Source organism: Pygoscelis adeliae, unplaced genomic scaffold, assembly GCF_000699105.1.
Source record: "Pygoscelis adeliae isolate BGI_AS28 unplaced genomic scaffold, ASM69910v1 Scaffold149, whole genome shotgun sequence".
Taxonomy (NCBI): domain Eukaryota; kingdom Metazoa; phylum Chordata; class Aves; order Sphenisciformes; family Spheniscidae; genus Pygoscelis; species Pygoscelis adeliae.
In genome coordinates, this window is record NW_008825494.1 from 1,994,148 (window position 1) to 2,008,019 (window position 13,872).

The 13,872-nt window shown below is 36.7% G+C and overlaps 1 protein-coding gene across 3 annotated transcripts in view; it reads left to right on the forward strand.

The window, feature by feature from the left end:
* The window catches only part of PPP2R3B (protein phosphatase 2, regulatory subunit B'', beta), a 34,279-nt gene that overhangs the window by 16,308 nt on the left and 4,099 nt on the right, over positions 1–13,872 (forward strand). Inside the window, exons 5-12 of one of the 3 annotated variants that reach the window (XM_009331282.1) lie at positions 212–286; positions 3,737–3,823; positions 4,226–4,382; positions 6,303–6,351; positions 7,641–7,730; positions 8,453–8,628; positions 12,019–12,137; positions 12,222–12,332. In XM_009331282.1, coding sequence (XP_009329557.1) covers positions 212–286; positions 3,737–3,823; positions 4,226–4,382; positions 6,303–6,351; positions 7,641–7,730; positions 8,453–8,628; positions 12,019–12,137; positions 12,222–12,332 — 864 coding nt within the window. Of the gene's footprint in view, positions 1–211; positions 287–3,736; positions 3,824–4,225; positions 4,383–6,302; positions 6,352–7,640; positions 7,731–8,452; positions 8,629–12,018; positions 12,138–12,221; positions 12,333–13,872 lie in introns of those variants that run through there. The other 2 variants (XM_009331280.1, XM_009331281.1) reach the window with 2 other exon arrangements.

The following is a 13,872-nucleotide window of genomic DNA, read 5'->3' on the forward strand; positions in this document are numbered from 1 at the left end:
TTGGCTTTTACTGAATCATAGTCAGCCACAGAATTACAAGCTACTAAAAAGTCAGCAGTGTTATTTACATGAAGCATGTTCTAAATTAAGTTATCATTAATGATTGTGGTAGTTAACTTGAACTGTTTTGGTTAAGGAAGCAGATGTGCTTATAGTTTTATATAGTCACTAATGAATACTGTTTGGGATATTGTTATTCCTTTTTTTGTAGGATGTGGTGAATAGTCATCCTGGCCTATCATTTTTAAAAGAAGCATCTGAATTTCATTCACGGTACATTACCACAGTAAGCGATTTTTTTTTTTTTTTGAAAGCTATTTTTTGTTAACTAAGTAGGAAAATCAAAATTATTAAGATTAGTCAATATGTATGAGCATCTTTGTCCCTTGAGAAAAGTTGAGTATGCTGTCAGTCTTCGTTTCTTCACAAGATTTCTAGTTATGTAGAAAGACTCGATTTCTTAAGCATCATAGTTTTTCTTAACATTTAGAAGAAATTGCTGGACTTAATACTAATAAGAGAAACACTGAATTGTAATAGTGTAGGATAAGTTAATGAACATTAAACAAAGAGCAGACCATTATCTTAAACACTTGATGGTGGCAATAGACTGTACTCGTTAGAATCTTGACCTTACTCTGGGTTTAATTAAATGGAATTTTGAACAAAAGGTCTATAGTAACGTGATTATGTTCAGTATTAAGTAAAATAGTAGTAATATTGAAGCTGCTGCCACTTTCCTCTCTGGGGATTTTTCCTTCTAAGCAGGTTTTATACATGAAAAGTTCCGCTTCTCTCTTCCTAGGCTTATGTGACTGAAGTATTCTTTCTGTACCCAAGGGAAAAATCAATGACATTAAATTTTCTCAACTGTAGCCTAGACAGCCGATTCCACTGAAGTCTCAAAAGATTAAAATTCTTCAAAATGACATTTGGTTCACTTTCTTTGTGCATGTGAAAAATACCTTAATGAATATTCTCCAACAAAAAACATGCAGAGTTGATCATCTTTTATCCAGCTTATAGTTTGACCCAGACCAAAACTGCAGAAGCTTTTCTGAAAGCGTTTGGTTTTGGTTCCTCATGTCCTTCTTACAGAGACTGCTAGCCTATCAAATATGTCCTGCTGCATTAGGTTTTGCTTTTTGTTATAACGATTACATGAGCTCCCAGAACTTTCTTGTCAGATGCGACTGAAGGAATTGTTCTGCTCGTGAGTAGTTTTCTTTCTTAATGGATTCTGGGTTGTATCAAAGCCTGCTCTGCTTAAAATTGTGAAAGCTTGCTGCCTGTCCTGAAGGACTGTACGAGGGAAAGTGTCCTGCCATTTCCAGTTACTTGTCTGTGGAGGAACAGCTTATTTGAGTAGGCCTGAGTCTAGGAATATTGAATAAACTAGCGCTGCCAGTACTTCACTAACCAAATGTCGTGTAGTCTTCAACAGAAATTGGTGTTTAGTCAAAAATCCCAAAAGTAAACTAGTATTGCTATGAATATAGCAACAATATTTGGAATACTATTCTGCAGATCAGGAAATGGCAGGAGGACTCTCTGCCCTTACTTGTCATATTTTAGCACGGAGTAACTGTTGCCCAATATAGTCTTCTAAAATTCTGTCCTACAAGGTATTACTAATAATTATAGATCGTTTTCTCTAAGGTGAAATAAGGCATTTCATACCTGTATTCAATTAGGTTTACCTTGCTACGTGAAGCTTTATCTAAAGGATTTTGTAAGCACTGCAGTTAAGATGATTTAACATCTGTTCATGCTGACTTCCAGTTACAAATTAAATGGTCCGTTCTTCTGCTGTGTTTGTTTGTATATGCATCCGTGTATATATAAGTGTATGCATACATACATTACATACATCTCTTTAGTGAAGCAAGTGTCTTGTAAGTGTGTTCAACCATGGAAGCAATCAGTTCTGTCTGCTAGGCTGTAGTATAGGTTGGTTGGTCAGTCTAGTGGTAAGGTTAGGTACATATGTCCAAGATAAAGCTGAAATATATTAAAAATGTTTGCCCTGACAAATGAGATACAACATTTAATCTGCAAGTATGTTATGTATATATCTGAACTATGAATTCTTGAAATTGTAATCTTTGTATTGCATCATTTCCTCTCCCTTCTGACAAACCACTGTGCAGCATACTAAAGAAGGCAATTCTCTGACAATTTGCTTATGCTCTGCTTCAGTTCACTTTAGAAAACAGTTTTTTAAGTCTGTTCCCAGTTGTCTTTAGCGAACATTCAATTTTGGTTTTATTTTTAGACCAGTTAAATGTATAACAGATGAGATAATGACATGCAGATGGATTAAGTTGCAAAGCTAAGGCAAAACCTTTTTAGAAAAAATTGCTTTGTAGTATAAGCCAAAAATGGGCCTTCCCTAAACTCACAATTAGAATTGAGCTAATTAAGTTTCAGAAGTAGTCTAGTCTATTCTCCTTTCTGGATTTATTGAACCAGCTGTTCTTGTTCAAAGTAAGAGCTGCAGAGCTTGCTGCATGCTACAGTTTAAGCTTTGTTTTAAAACTTTATGAATAAATTACTTCTTTATTTGTAATTTAGAAATGATTGGTTTGTTTAAACTATTGATTTACTGCAATTAGTCTGAAGTGATAAAAACTTTATTATTTAAGTCTTTAGTTTGGAAGAGGTTTTATTTGGGGGAAGAGGATTCCTAAAGAGATGGTTCTTTTAGCTAGTAACTACTGTGTTGCAAATGAAATGCTACACGCAATATTTGGTCTTGCTAATTAGCAGGTATAATCAATCTCCAATTAAGCAGTTATAGTTTGTAATATGTTTAGATTTTTTTGTCTGCTTTTGTTAGTGGTGAATGACTGACTTGAAATGTATATCTGGTTGACTTAAGTCAAACTAATTGAGGGGAGTACTGAAGTCAGTTAAACAGGAAAAAAAACGTATTTTAAAGTCTTATGTTTGTAAACTTAAAATTAAGCAAATTATGCTGAATGGGTGAGTTTACCAAAATAACGTATGTGTAAAACTGATTTAAACAAAAGTGTTGGATACTCAGCTGAAAGCATTTGTTTCTGGTTCCAATATCAGTCATGGCACAAGAACTAGTCATCTATCTTGCATAGTGTTTTTTAATACTATTAACAGTTGTTTTTTTTTCAAGTAACTTTAAATAGAATAAAATTAAATGGGGAAAAACGTATTCTCTCTGCACCAGCAGGAAGTATTTCTGCCAAATGTTGATTTGTTGTATTTGCGGACTTCAGAAGTAGCAACATCCCTCCTGTACTCTGATTCTTAAACAGTCCCAATTCTATTTCTGTAACTTCATTTATTGAAGTAAAATATTCTTATAGTAAATATAGGTCTTTTAAATCTGAAGTAATAGGATATATTAATAGGTTTATTAGATGATATCCTGTAGATGTGGAAGACTGGGAGGCAGTGAAATTGCCAATAGACATATTCTGGATACCATACAAGTATTTGGCAACTTTGCTCTGTGAGGTATGGGTGCTGCAGCATTGAAATAAGACTTATCAAGATGAGTTTAGATATAGATTTAGAAATGGTTTGGTAATATGACATACAAGAGAAGCATCAACCTGCTAAGTAACGAGAAGACTAGAAATAGGGGAAAGATGGAGTTCTGTAAGGCAGCTGAGCTAAGACTTATCTTTGACAAATGTTTGGGAGGGTATTTAGTTAGCACACCTAAGATCACCTTTCCATTTTCTGTTTTTTGCAGGTTATACAGAGAATATTTTATACAGTAAATAGGTCCTGGTCTGGGAAAATAACTTGTAACGAGCTCAGGAAAAGCAATTTTTTGCAGGTACATAATATCTAAAATTTTGCAAGACAGATGTTTCTACAAGTTTAAAAACTGCATTAACTAAACGCTTGAGGGAGTAACATAAGTAGCATTTCTTCCTTTTCCAAAAACTAGTGAAGGCTCAATTGCATTAATTCTCATACACTAGAATATGTTTGAATGTCATCTTTTATCTAGAGCTGTAGAAGTCTGGATGATCTCATCATTCTTCTATGGACACATTAGTTTTCTACTTTGTGTGTTCGGTCTGTGCTGTCTTGCTGCATGGTGTGCACTCTCTCTGAAGATAAAAATTGTTCCGCTGAAATAGCCTTAGATATTAACTTGGTTATGAGAACTCAGGTCATTCAACAAATGTCTTACAAATTCTTTAATGTGTTGTATTTATCCTTCTGATAATAGAATGTGGCATTATTGGAAGAGGAAGCTGATATTAACCAGCTGACAGAGTACTTCTCATATGAACATTTTTATGTTATCTATTGCAAATTTTGGGAGCTGGATACAGACCATGACCTCTATATTGATCGGAAGGATTTAGCTCGACATAATGATCATGGTATGACAAATGACGCACCTTTTGTTTACGTGTATTAAATGACCTGTAAACTTTCACCCCAGGAAGTGGTTAACTGCCAAGGCCAGTGTTCATGAGTCTGTTGCTATAGCTGATCCTGCTGACTCAGTGAAATAAAGCAGGACAAGCAATCTGTGACGCTGCTTTGTGTCTAGCAGTACCAAATTTGAGGAAAATTCTGAATTTGAATTTGGATCTTGGCAAAGAAGTAGAGGAGGAAATAAGTTTTGTAAGTGTGTAGGCTTCATCTAAAAAGAAAAAATCATTTAAGTCTTGGTATATTAAAAGTGGCTGCATTTGGCTGTTTTGGGTTGTTATCTTGGAAACAATCCATTTTACTGATATTATTCAAGAAGCATGGCTCTTATGGCAAGATATGGAAAGAGTAGAAAAGAAAGGCAAACATACATTCAGGTACTTTGCTTATTTTAAAGTTTTTTGTTAACTCAGCTACAGTAGATTTTGTTTTAATACTATTTAGCAGCTTTACATTTTCTGCATTCACAATATACAATGACTGTGATTCTGTAGTCTTGCACACTTGTACCTATTTCAAATATTCTTGTATCTTGTTTGGAACTGTTGGGTGGTTTTGGATGCTTTGTGTCCATTGTCATCTTAAAAGTATTCCCTTCAGGACTGGAAAGCTTACTGAAGCACAAAGCAGTTATGGAATATTATCCCACATTAAAAAGAATAAACACAGTTCTGATTGATTGCTTCTGAAAACTTGCCTACTGAAGTCTGACTACGCTTTAGGACACTGAGGAAGGAAAGCTTCTTTCATTTGAGTGGTTGCTCTACTGCGTTAGTACACTATAGAAAGGAAGCAGAACGGATATGATGCCACTTGCAATTTAGTTTCGCATCCTTTAAACCATGGAATATTAGTTAAAGCTTAACAGCTGCTGCTTAATGAGAACTAGACTAAATAAGAGCATAAAATGGATATGATAACCCAACTTTAGTCTTAAACTATTTTTTGCATGTCAAAATTAGATAATCTGGTTTCATCAATCCCTTCCTTTGGTACTGTCACAGGTCTAAAATTAGGCAAGATCAAACACGTGTAGTAAGAAAATATTAAAGTATGTAGTCATTGTTGAGAAGGTTGAACAACTTCAGTGTTTCAAAAGTAGAAAAGAAGCAGCAGCAGCACGTATGTCTGAAACCAACTGTCTATCCTACAGTTCTGGGGATAAATATTAAGTAGGGACTAGTGTCCTTACTAGAATAATACGGTGATAGCATCACCATAAGTACATAAAACAGATGAACTATTTGAACGGTTAACCACCTGCTTTCATTATCAGTATCAGAGCTAGAATAATGAGAAGTAATTCTTCTGTGAGAATAGTATCGTGTGCCGCTTTGAGTACCGTCCACAAATTCTTCAGGATAAATTGAATATCCTTTACAGAGGTAGTGCTCAGTTAAGACATGTGTCGAAAATCCCTGAAATGGTTTCAAAATAGAAGCATGGATCAGAACCATGTCAGAAATAGACCTATGTCAGAATCAATTAGGTATGCTCATTATGTATGAATGTGCCAACTCTGTTTTGGCTCTTTGCCAAAACCAAGGTCATATAAAATGTAATGGCACTTGAAAACATGATTTACTTGTCAAAGAACTGGTAAACGCTGTCTTATTAATCAACCAATTTTATTACACTACTATTTCTGTATCAAGTCTGAATTCAAAGCTGGTTGGTTCTAGCTTTGCTTTGGAGACTGTGTTAAGTGATCCTCTCCAAGAGGACTCAAAGGGATTACTGAGCACTACACTTGATCTTTCTCACAGATGTGTATGTATGAGGGTTCCAGTAAACTCTTCAACTAGACAATAGAAAGCAAAAATAACTTGTATATAATTGACGCTATTTTAAACCTTTTTTCACAGCAATTTCGAATAGGATGATAGAGCGGATCTTCTCGGGAGCAGTAACAAGGTACCTATTTTGTATGCTGATCTAAATCCAATTTAATATCTGCTTGTTAAATTGTGTGATATTCCCAGAAAAAATGCCTTCCCCTTGAAATGGAGCAGTGAATTTCAAGATTTAGTATTGTAGTTTAAACTCGAGTAGTACTAGAGTGCTCTTGGAACCTTTGGCTCAGTCCAAGTTCTTTCTTCTCCTTTCTTTTACCCATATGAACACTCGCCATTGGATATTGTATGGTTTAGCAGGGATGGGAATGAGGAAGGGAAAAAATGTTGGCATTGTTGTTTTTCCATCCCTCAAACCTATAACATTTCCAAAAGGAATTGGGCTTTTCAGTACTACTTGTAAAATCAATGCTTATTGCATCAACAACTTTACAAAAATGCCTCCAGTTGAGTTAATTCACGTTTTTGACAGTCATTCTTCATTTTTCCCACTTGGATTGACTTCCTCTTGTGTATTTATGGCATTTTACTCATTTTTTGAAACATTTTGCTAGCACAATATCTGCAGCTAGAAAGTGACTGATAACCAGAAATAAAAAAAGCTGAAATGAGTGAAATGACACTTGGCAGGCATGTCTAAAGCCTACTCCTTTATGTAAGTGTTTTGGGCAAGACAAAACATATACTATATTTTTCTAGATATCTTGAGGATAAAACAGCAAAAAATGGATTTTAGGGATTAAATGTAACGTGTAGGAACTGCCTACCTGACTTTTTACTAGACAGATTGACCATGTGTCTTCAGAATGTATTTGGATACTGTGTTCTCTGGTATGAGAGTAGAAACAATTACATTCTTGCCACAAACACTTACTTTCTGAATGTTTCTATTTCACTTTTATCTTCGTATTTCCATTCCAACACTTTTAGCTAGTGGAGTTCTGTACAGTTTTAAGTTCTCATCACTTCTACCTGAATAGAAATTCTGAAAAGCAGGTGTATTTGTATATAATATTTTTTAAAATGAATTGAGATACCTCTTCTATTAACAATTAAGCAGTGGTATTGCTGCCCAGGAAGGAGAGCTGTAAGTCCTTCTGGATGAAGCGCTGCCTTCCTCTTCCAGCTGCTCCCTTCCTCTTTACCCATTGCAGTAGAAACAGAACGAAGCACACAAGCTCCTTATCCTGAATGATCAAAGTAGTCTGTGACAAGTCACCTTACAAACACTGCATCGTTTAGGAGTAAATAAACAGTTAGTAGCACCAAGGAAAATAATCCCTAATTTTAGTTGGTAAAAGCTAGGTGTTTTAAAATAAATTTTCTCTTTTTTCCTCATTGGCCTTCAAGAGGTAGAAAAGCACAAAAAGATGGGAAAATTAGCTATGCTGATTTTGTCTGGTTTTTGATATCTGAAGAGGACAAGAAGACACCAACTAGGTAAGAATGAATTTATGATTTAACAGAAATAAAGACTGACTTTACTGGTTTTCCAGCCCTTAAATGGGGACCACTGATGCTCAGCTGGAACTCTGATGGAAGAAGCTAAACTATAAAAACATGAGTGGAAAGCTGGCCCAGTTCGTTGCATCATTCATATTTCTCAGTGTCTCCTATTGTTGCTGCTGTAAGAGTCTATTTTAATGACTTTGAAGAGGCTAATTGTTATTGTTCCATATGCTCTGTGTGGCCTACTTACAGACAGCGCCATAGATAAAGAAATTGCAGTTGTTTCATGATGCCAGTGACCGGGAAACTATACAGGTAGCATTAGCGATAGGATATTGATAAGAAACCTGTTGCGTGACATGTCACTGGCTTGTTCAAAGCCCAAGTTCTTTTTTCATATTGATACACAATTCAATTTTTCATTGGCTCCCTTGAGTTTTTATGTAAAGCCATGTGTTTTAGTCACCTCCTCCCTCACCCACCCACAATTGACAGGTGTGTTTTCAAATGCAGTGATGTATGGCATAGCAAATACCAGAAACTCTTACCACACAGGTGGTGTTTAATTACTTCCTGTGGCATTATGGAATGTAGTCTTAAGTCTAGTTTTGCATCTGTAAGGAGCGTAGCCTTTAAAACAGTCAATATACCTTCTTAAAACTCTGTAATAAGTTTGTGTAAACAGTTCTTTGCTATTAATTACTGGATTTCAGCATTGAATACTGGTTTCGCTGCATGGATCTTGATGGGGATGGTGCTTTGTCTATGTATGAATTGGAGTATTTTTATGAAGAGCAGTGCCAGAAATTAGATAACATGGCCATAGAACCTTTGCCATTTGAAGACTGTTTGTGCCAGATGCTGGATCTCGTGAAGCCGCAATATGAAGGTAATAAAATCCTTTTCCGTCTGTAACTTCTGTTTCTCTGGATTAGGAGTTAGTGCACCCTTAAGAGCACTCAGTTGGTCATACAAAGAATGTGCCTTTAGGTTGTCTTTTCTCTAAAGTCTGTTAGAGCTTATTAATTGAATGGTCTTCCAACAGCAGGCAGGCATTCATTTTCATACTAAAATTTCATATGCTGCTTTACAACTGCTTGTAGGCTTTTATTTTGGGCTTGTAGCCATGTTTAGTCTTAAATGAAATATTGTCGCTATCTGGCTGAGGTGATGCTCTCAAGAAAAGCTCTTGACTGTTCTGTTCGCTTGCCTCTTACCTGTTCCAGCACTCAATTAATTGAGATTTCTTCAGAGGGAACGGTTTCTAAACAGTGTTTGTCTCTGTAGATTAGTAATGACTTATTTTAGGTTAGAAGCCTAAGATGCCCTTAGGAAATTCAGGTCAATGTCAAAGGGCTTAAAAATAACTGAATTCTAAACTGTTCTTAGTTTTTGGCTATTTTCTGCATTCATTGGAACCTTTGTAGACCTGCATTCTACCCCCCTGCATTTGACATATGTGGTCTTTAGCTGATGAAACTTGAGTTTACATTTTACACCTGAAAAAAACTTAGGACGTGAGCATGATGCTCACTTCATATTTGCCCTTCTGTGCTGCTCAATACTAAAAATATTTTTGCATGCCTTAGTAAACATATTACTCTGGTGTTGAAGAGTGATATCTTGCATGTTCGTGGCCTCTACCTCTATGCTGTTTCTGATATTTGTCTCAAGTTGATAAAACTGTTGTAGTCATGACAGATTAGTCTTCAGGGATTTGTTGAACTCAACACAGCCGAGGTCAGCCTGTATCTAAATTTAATGTCTCAACACTCGACCACAGTTAGCACTAATAACCCTTATTATGGCTATGCTTTTTAAGGTGAATTTCAATGTGTAAAAGGACTTGGCGTACAGTCTGGTTGCTATTACTGCACAGACTCTGCATTGCAGTAAGTTTAGAACTTGCCTATTTGCTCTTGAAGTGTTTGATAGGAGTAGCAACCTCTATGGCATATACTAATGTTTGCTATGTTTTATGGTAAAAGAAAATCGTTGACCATCTTATTTAATGCTTTCGTTTAGCAAATGTAATGTTGTGCTAGTGTTTCACGTTTAGACACTTCTAGATGAAGCACTGAGTTTTTCCTACTTGAATTTCAAGTATCACTTTAGTTGAGTGTGTCAGAAGGTGGTCCTGTTTACTGTCTATAAAATTGTTTAGCGAATCCATTAATAATAGTCTTGCTTATTGCCCACCTTCTTTCTAGTGTGAAGAATATTTAAATTACAAGAAAATTAATTTTATTTTTAAAAGGCAGTTGTCTTTTATTGAGACATAATTTTTGCTTGCTCAGTGAATTGAAATAGCTCAAAACTAGAACTTAAAGCTTCATATTCTTATTTAAACCAAGCTAATATAGATTTGCTAGGTGAAAACACATTTCTAAAGGCAGATGAACAAAATTGTAAACGAAAAAGGACTGTTAAGTATGTTTCAGCTGGAAGCTCAATCCTAGATATCAGCAGAATGAAGTGGTAGACCGACATTGTGTAATGCGTGAGGGGTAGGGAGCATTTAAGGTGAGGTGAAGTAAGCTCTGAGGAAAGCATTTGTTGTAGAGTTGCCTACGATATCCTCCCGAACTTAGGGGTTCCCTTCCAGTCTGGTACGTTATGCTTCTGAAAGGCAGACATGTGCAATAATGTTTCTGTTCTGCATTTCAAATGAAAGAAGATTGATGTATCTGTTCTGTATCATGAAGACAATAAAAGCAGACTGTGAAACACAACCAAGATGAGAGTTATTTAGGGCAATGAAAATGAAAGCCAATTGTGAAGGGTTGATGGTTTTCTATAAAAACTGGGTGGCATTTAAAAGGTGGATTAAGAAAAAAATTCTTCGGTCGCTCTCCTATACAAAAACTAGCAGCATAAAATGACATTTCACTTGGTAGATTTGAAACAAAAGAAGGCACTTTCATACATTTATGACTAAACTGTGATACAGATTGCTACAGGATGCTCTGTGTACCAAAAAGCAAATTCTTTAATTTGTCGAGACCTGAATTTAGTTTTCTCAATTTCATTCTTTTTTTGTTGGTCTTTGAGAGACAACGTAGGCATCTACATGAGCATTAGGTGTCAAGGGTCCCACTGCAATAAATGGAAACTGGAAAGCAAATCAACGGACCAAATATAGGTGTCGAACTTAAATTGGGAGCTTATATAACTAGGACTCAAATCAGTTGCTCGGTTGTGGAGAGTTGCTGCCACTTGAGATGGCCCAATACATCCGACATCTGTGTGGGTCTGACAGATACGACACAGGTGCCATGAGGGATTTGTGTCATTCTGGAGCATCAGCTATAAGCCAGGCAGAACACATTAAGGCACTTCAGATGGCGACAGACACAAGTGTGGCAACCATTTCCAAACGGGGTTCAGATTTTGCTTCCCTCTGATGTCCTTGAGTTATACTTTGTTAGAGGCCGGGACAGTACGCTGAGGAAATACTGTTCTAAGTCTGGCTTTTACTGAACTCTACTGTAACATCTGCAGTTAGCGCCTCTTTGATTGACAACAGAAGGCTGGCCATATTTAAGGTGAATCAATAAAGGGGAGTTTTAAGGATAGCCATCTGTCTTTCCTTGTATGTCTGGTATTTTTCAGTCTTTCTGCAGAAGCTTAATCTTCAACTTTGAAATAAGGTAACATTTCTGAGCAACCTGACAAATACTTCTAACAGTTAACAGATCAGTTGATTTGAGTCTTTAAAGTATCACTTGATAGAAAGCAAACAAACAAAACGCCTCTGAGCCTTTACCTTTCCTCTCAAGCAGTAAATATTGATCAGGCTGGACAAGTGTGGCAAACTAGTCTCTATGAAAAATTCATTTGCACGAAGCACAGTCACACGCTCTCATCTCTGTCATTCGTTTGTCTTTTCAAGTCAGGGAAGAGAAAGGGCTGCTGCCAGAGGGGTTCCTACCTGCTACCCAAGCACTTCTTGGGAAGGAATGGCTAGCTCACTTGAGACTTCTCTCTCTTGAGGAAGCTTAAACAATTAGCTTAAATGATTTTTTAATAGCTAAGGGAGGTAGATGGCATCTCACTCCAACATAATGAAGGACAGTAGGATGACAGCTAAAGCAAGTAAGAAATCGAAACATTTAACAGTTTTGTCCACTTTGAAGGATGCTTCTTTAGGTGTGTATTTCATCTGTAGTGGCGAATGTTCTCATTGAGCATAATGATGACTTAACTTTTGAGTAACATTCCTCCTTTTTGGAGAAAGGATCATTTCAGCTCTAAATACTTTATCTTGCAATCTTTACAGGAAAAATTACTCTGCATGACTTAAAGAGATGCAAGTTGACAAATGTGTTTTTTGATACTTTCTTCAACATTGAAAAATACCTTGACCATGAACAGAAGGATCAATTTTCTATGTTGCGGGTGAGTAGGAAGCTTTAAAAGTCTTTTTAGCTATGTGCTCAACAGTTAATACGCTTTTGTATAACTTGCAATGTGATCGTTTAGGATGGTGAAGGTGAAAGCCAAGAGGTCTCTGACTGGGAGAAGTATGCTGCTGAAGAGTATGATATCTTGGTGGCAGAAGAGGCAGCAAGCGACCAGTGGAATGACGGGTAAGAAATGTAGCGGGAGAGTAGGTACGAATCTTCCCTACTAATGCAGAGCCTCACCATCGCTATCATCCTTAGTGCTGTTTTCATAGAATGTTGCTGTTCGTCGTGTTCAGCCGTGTGCTCAGTGAGGGAGGAAGAACCTTGCTTGTATCTTGAATGAAATATTCCTTGACGGTTTGTTGATCGCATTGGCTTTGTCAAAGAAAAGGTCCTACTCCAAATTTTGGGAAGAAAGAAGATTTGAAAAAGCTGCAACTCTAAACAAAATACAACATTAATTTTTGTAGCTTGTTGTTAAATGAATGAAGAGCTTCATTAGGAGCTTTTGGGGGGGAAAAATTCTCACTTCTGAACTCAGAATTATTTTCTCACAGTTCTGTAAGAGTAAATAAGGTAAGAAATCTTCCTGTTTCAAAATCACTCTTTTACTTTTGCTGTGTAGCTTCCAGAACCTCTTGGAATCCAAAGTCCTGAATTTGCCATTCATTGTTTTTCTTATTTAAAAAGATAAGGAAAACAAGTACAAATTTAACTTGTTTTAGGCCTTAAGTTGATGGACCTGTTTAGAGAAAACACATTTTCCTGCATTTCCTATGTCAAAGCTGCTCTCTACAGCTTCCTGAGGAGAAGTGGAGAGGGAGGTGCTGAGCTCTTCTCCCTGGTGTCCAGTGACAGGATGTGTGGGAACGGCTCAAAGCTGCACCAGGGGAGGTTCAGACCGGACATGAGGAAGCATTTCTTTACCGAGAGGGTGGTCAGACACTGGTACAGTCTGCCTAGAGGGGCGGTCGATGCCCCGAGCCTGTCAGTGTTTCAGAGGCATTGGGACAATGCCCTTAATAACATGCTTTAGCTTGGTCAGCCCTGAATTGGTCAGGCAGTTGGACTAGATGATCGTTGTAGGTCCCTTCCAACTGAAATGGTCTAGTCTATTCTAATATTCTCTGAGCTAGGAGCATCTCTGATTATTGTTTAGACTAAATTATTTTACTGTATTTCCCACTCCCCCCCAAGATGTCTGCTCTTGGTGAAGATAAAAGCTGCAAAATTCACAGGCAGTATTCTTGGGGTCACTTCTGTTCTCTTCCATAGAAAATGTATTCAAGGTGTACCTGAAACCATGGTTCTATGGCTTTACACAGAAAGTGGACAAAATAGAAACTAAAATACAAAATGTTTCTCAAGTTAAACTTTCAGATTCTATTTAAAAAATTATCTTAAATTTTCACTCTTCGGTAAACTTCTAACGGGTCTTGGACACGTAGTTTTTCAGGTACTTCTATGACATTTGTTCTCTCCATGGTATAAGCACGGTCTTCTTTTTATGTTTACACAATTACAGCTTAAGCAATACAGAGAATATTGTGGAGCTTACAGTATGTAAAGCAGAATCCTAGTAACCCTAAAACTTGAAAAAAATGCACCTTCACTGTGTAAATACACTCCTTGAGGAAAACCAGCGTGTTACTGTAAGAATAATGTAGTGGAGTACGCTGGGATATGGAGGAGAGAAGATGTATGATGCTGAAACATCCAGTTTCTCA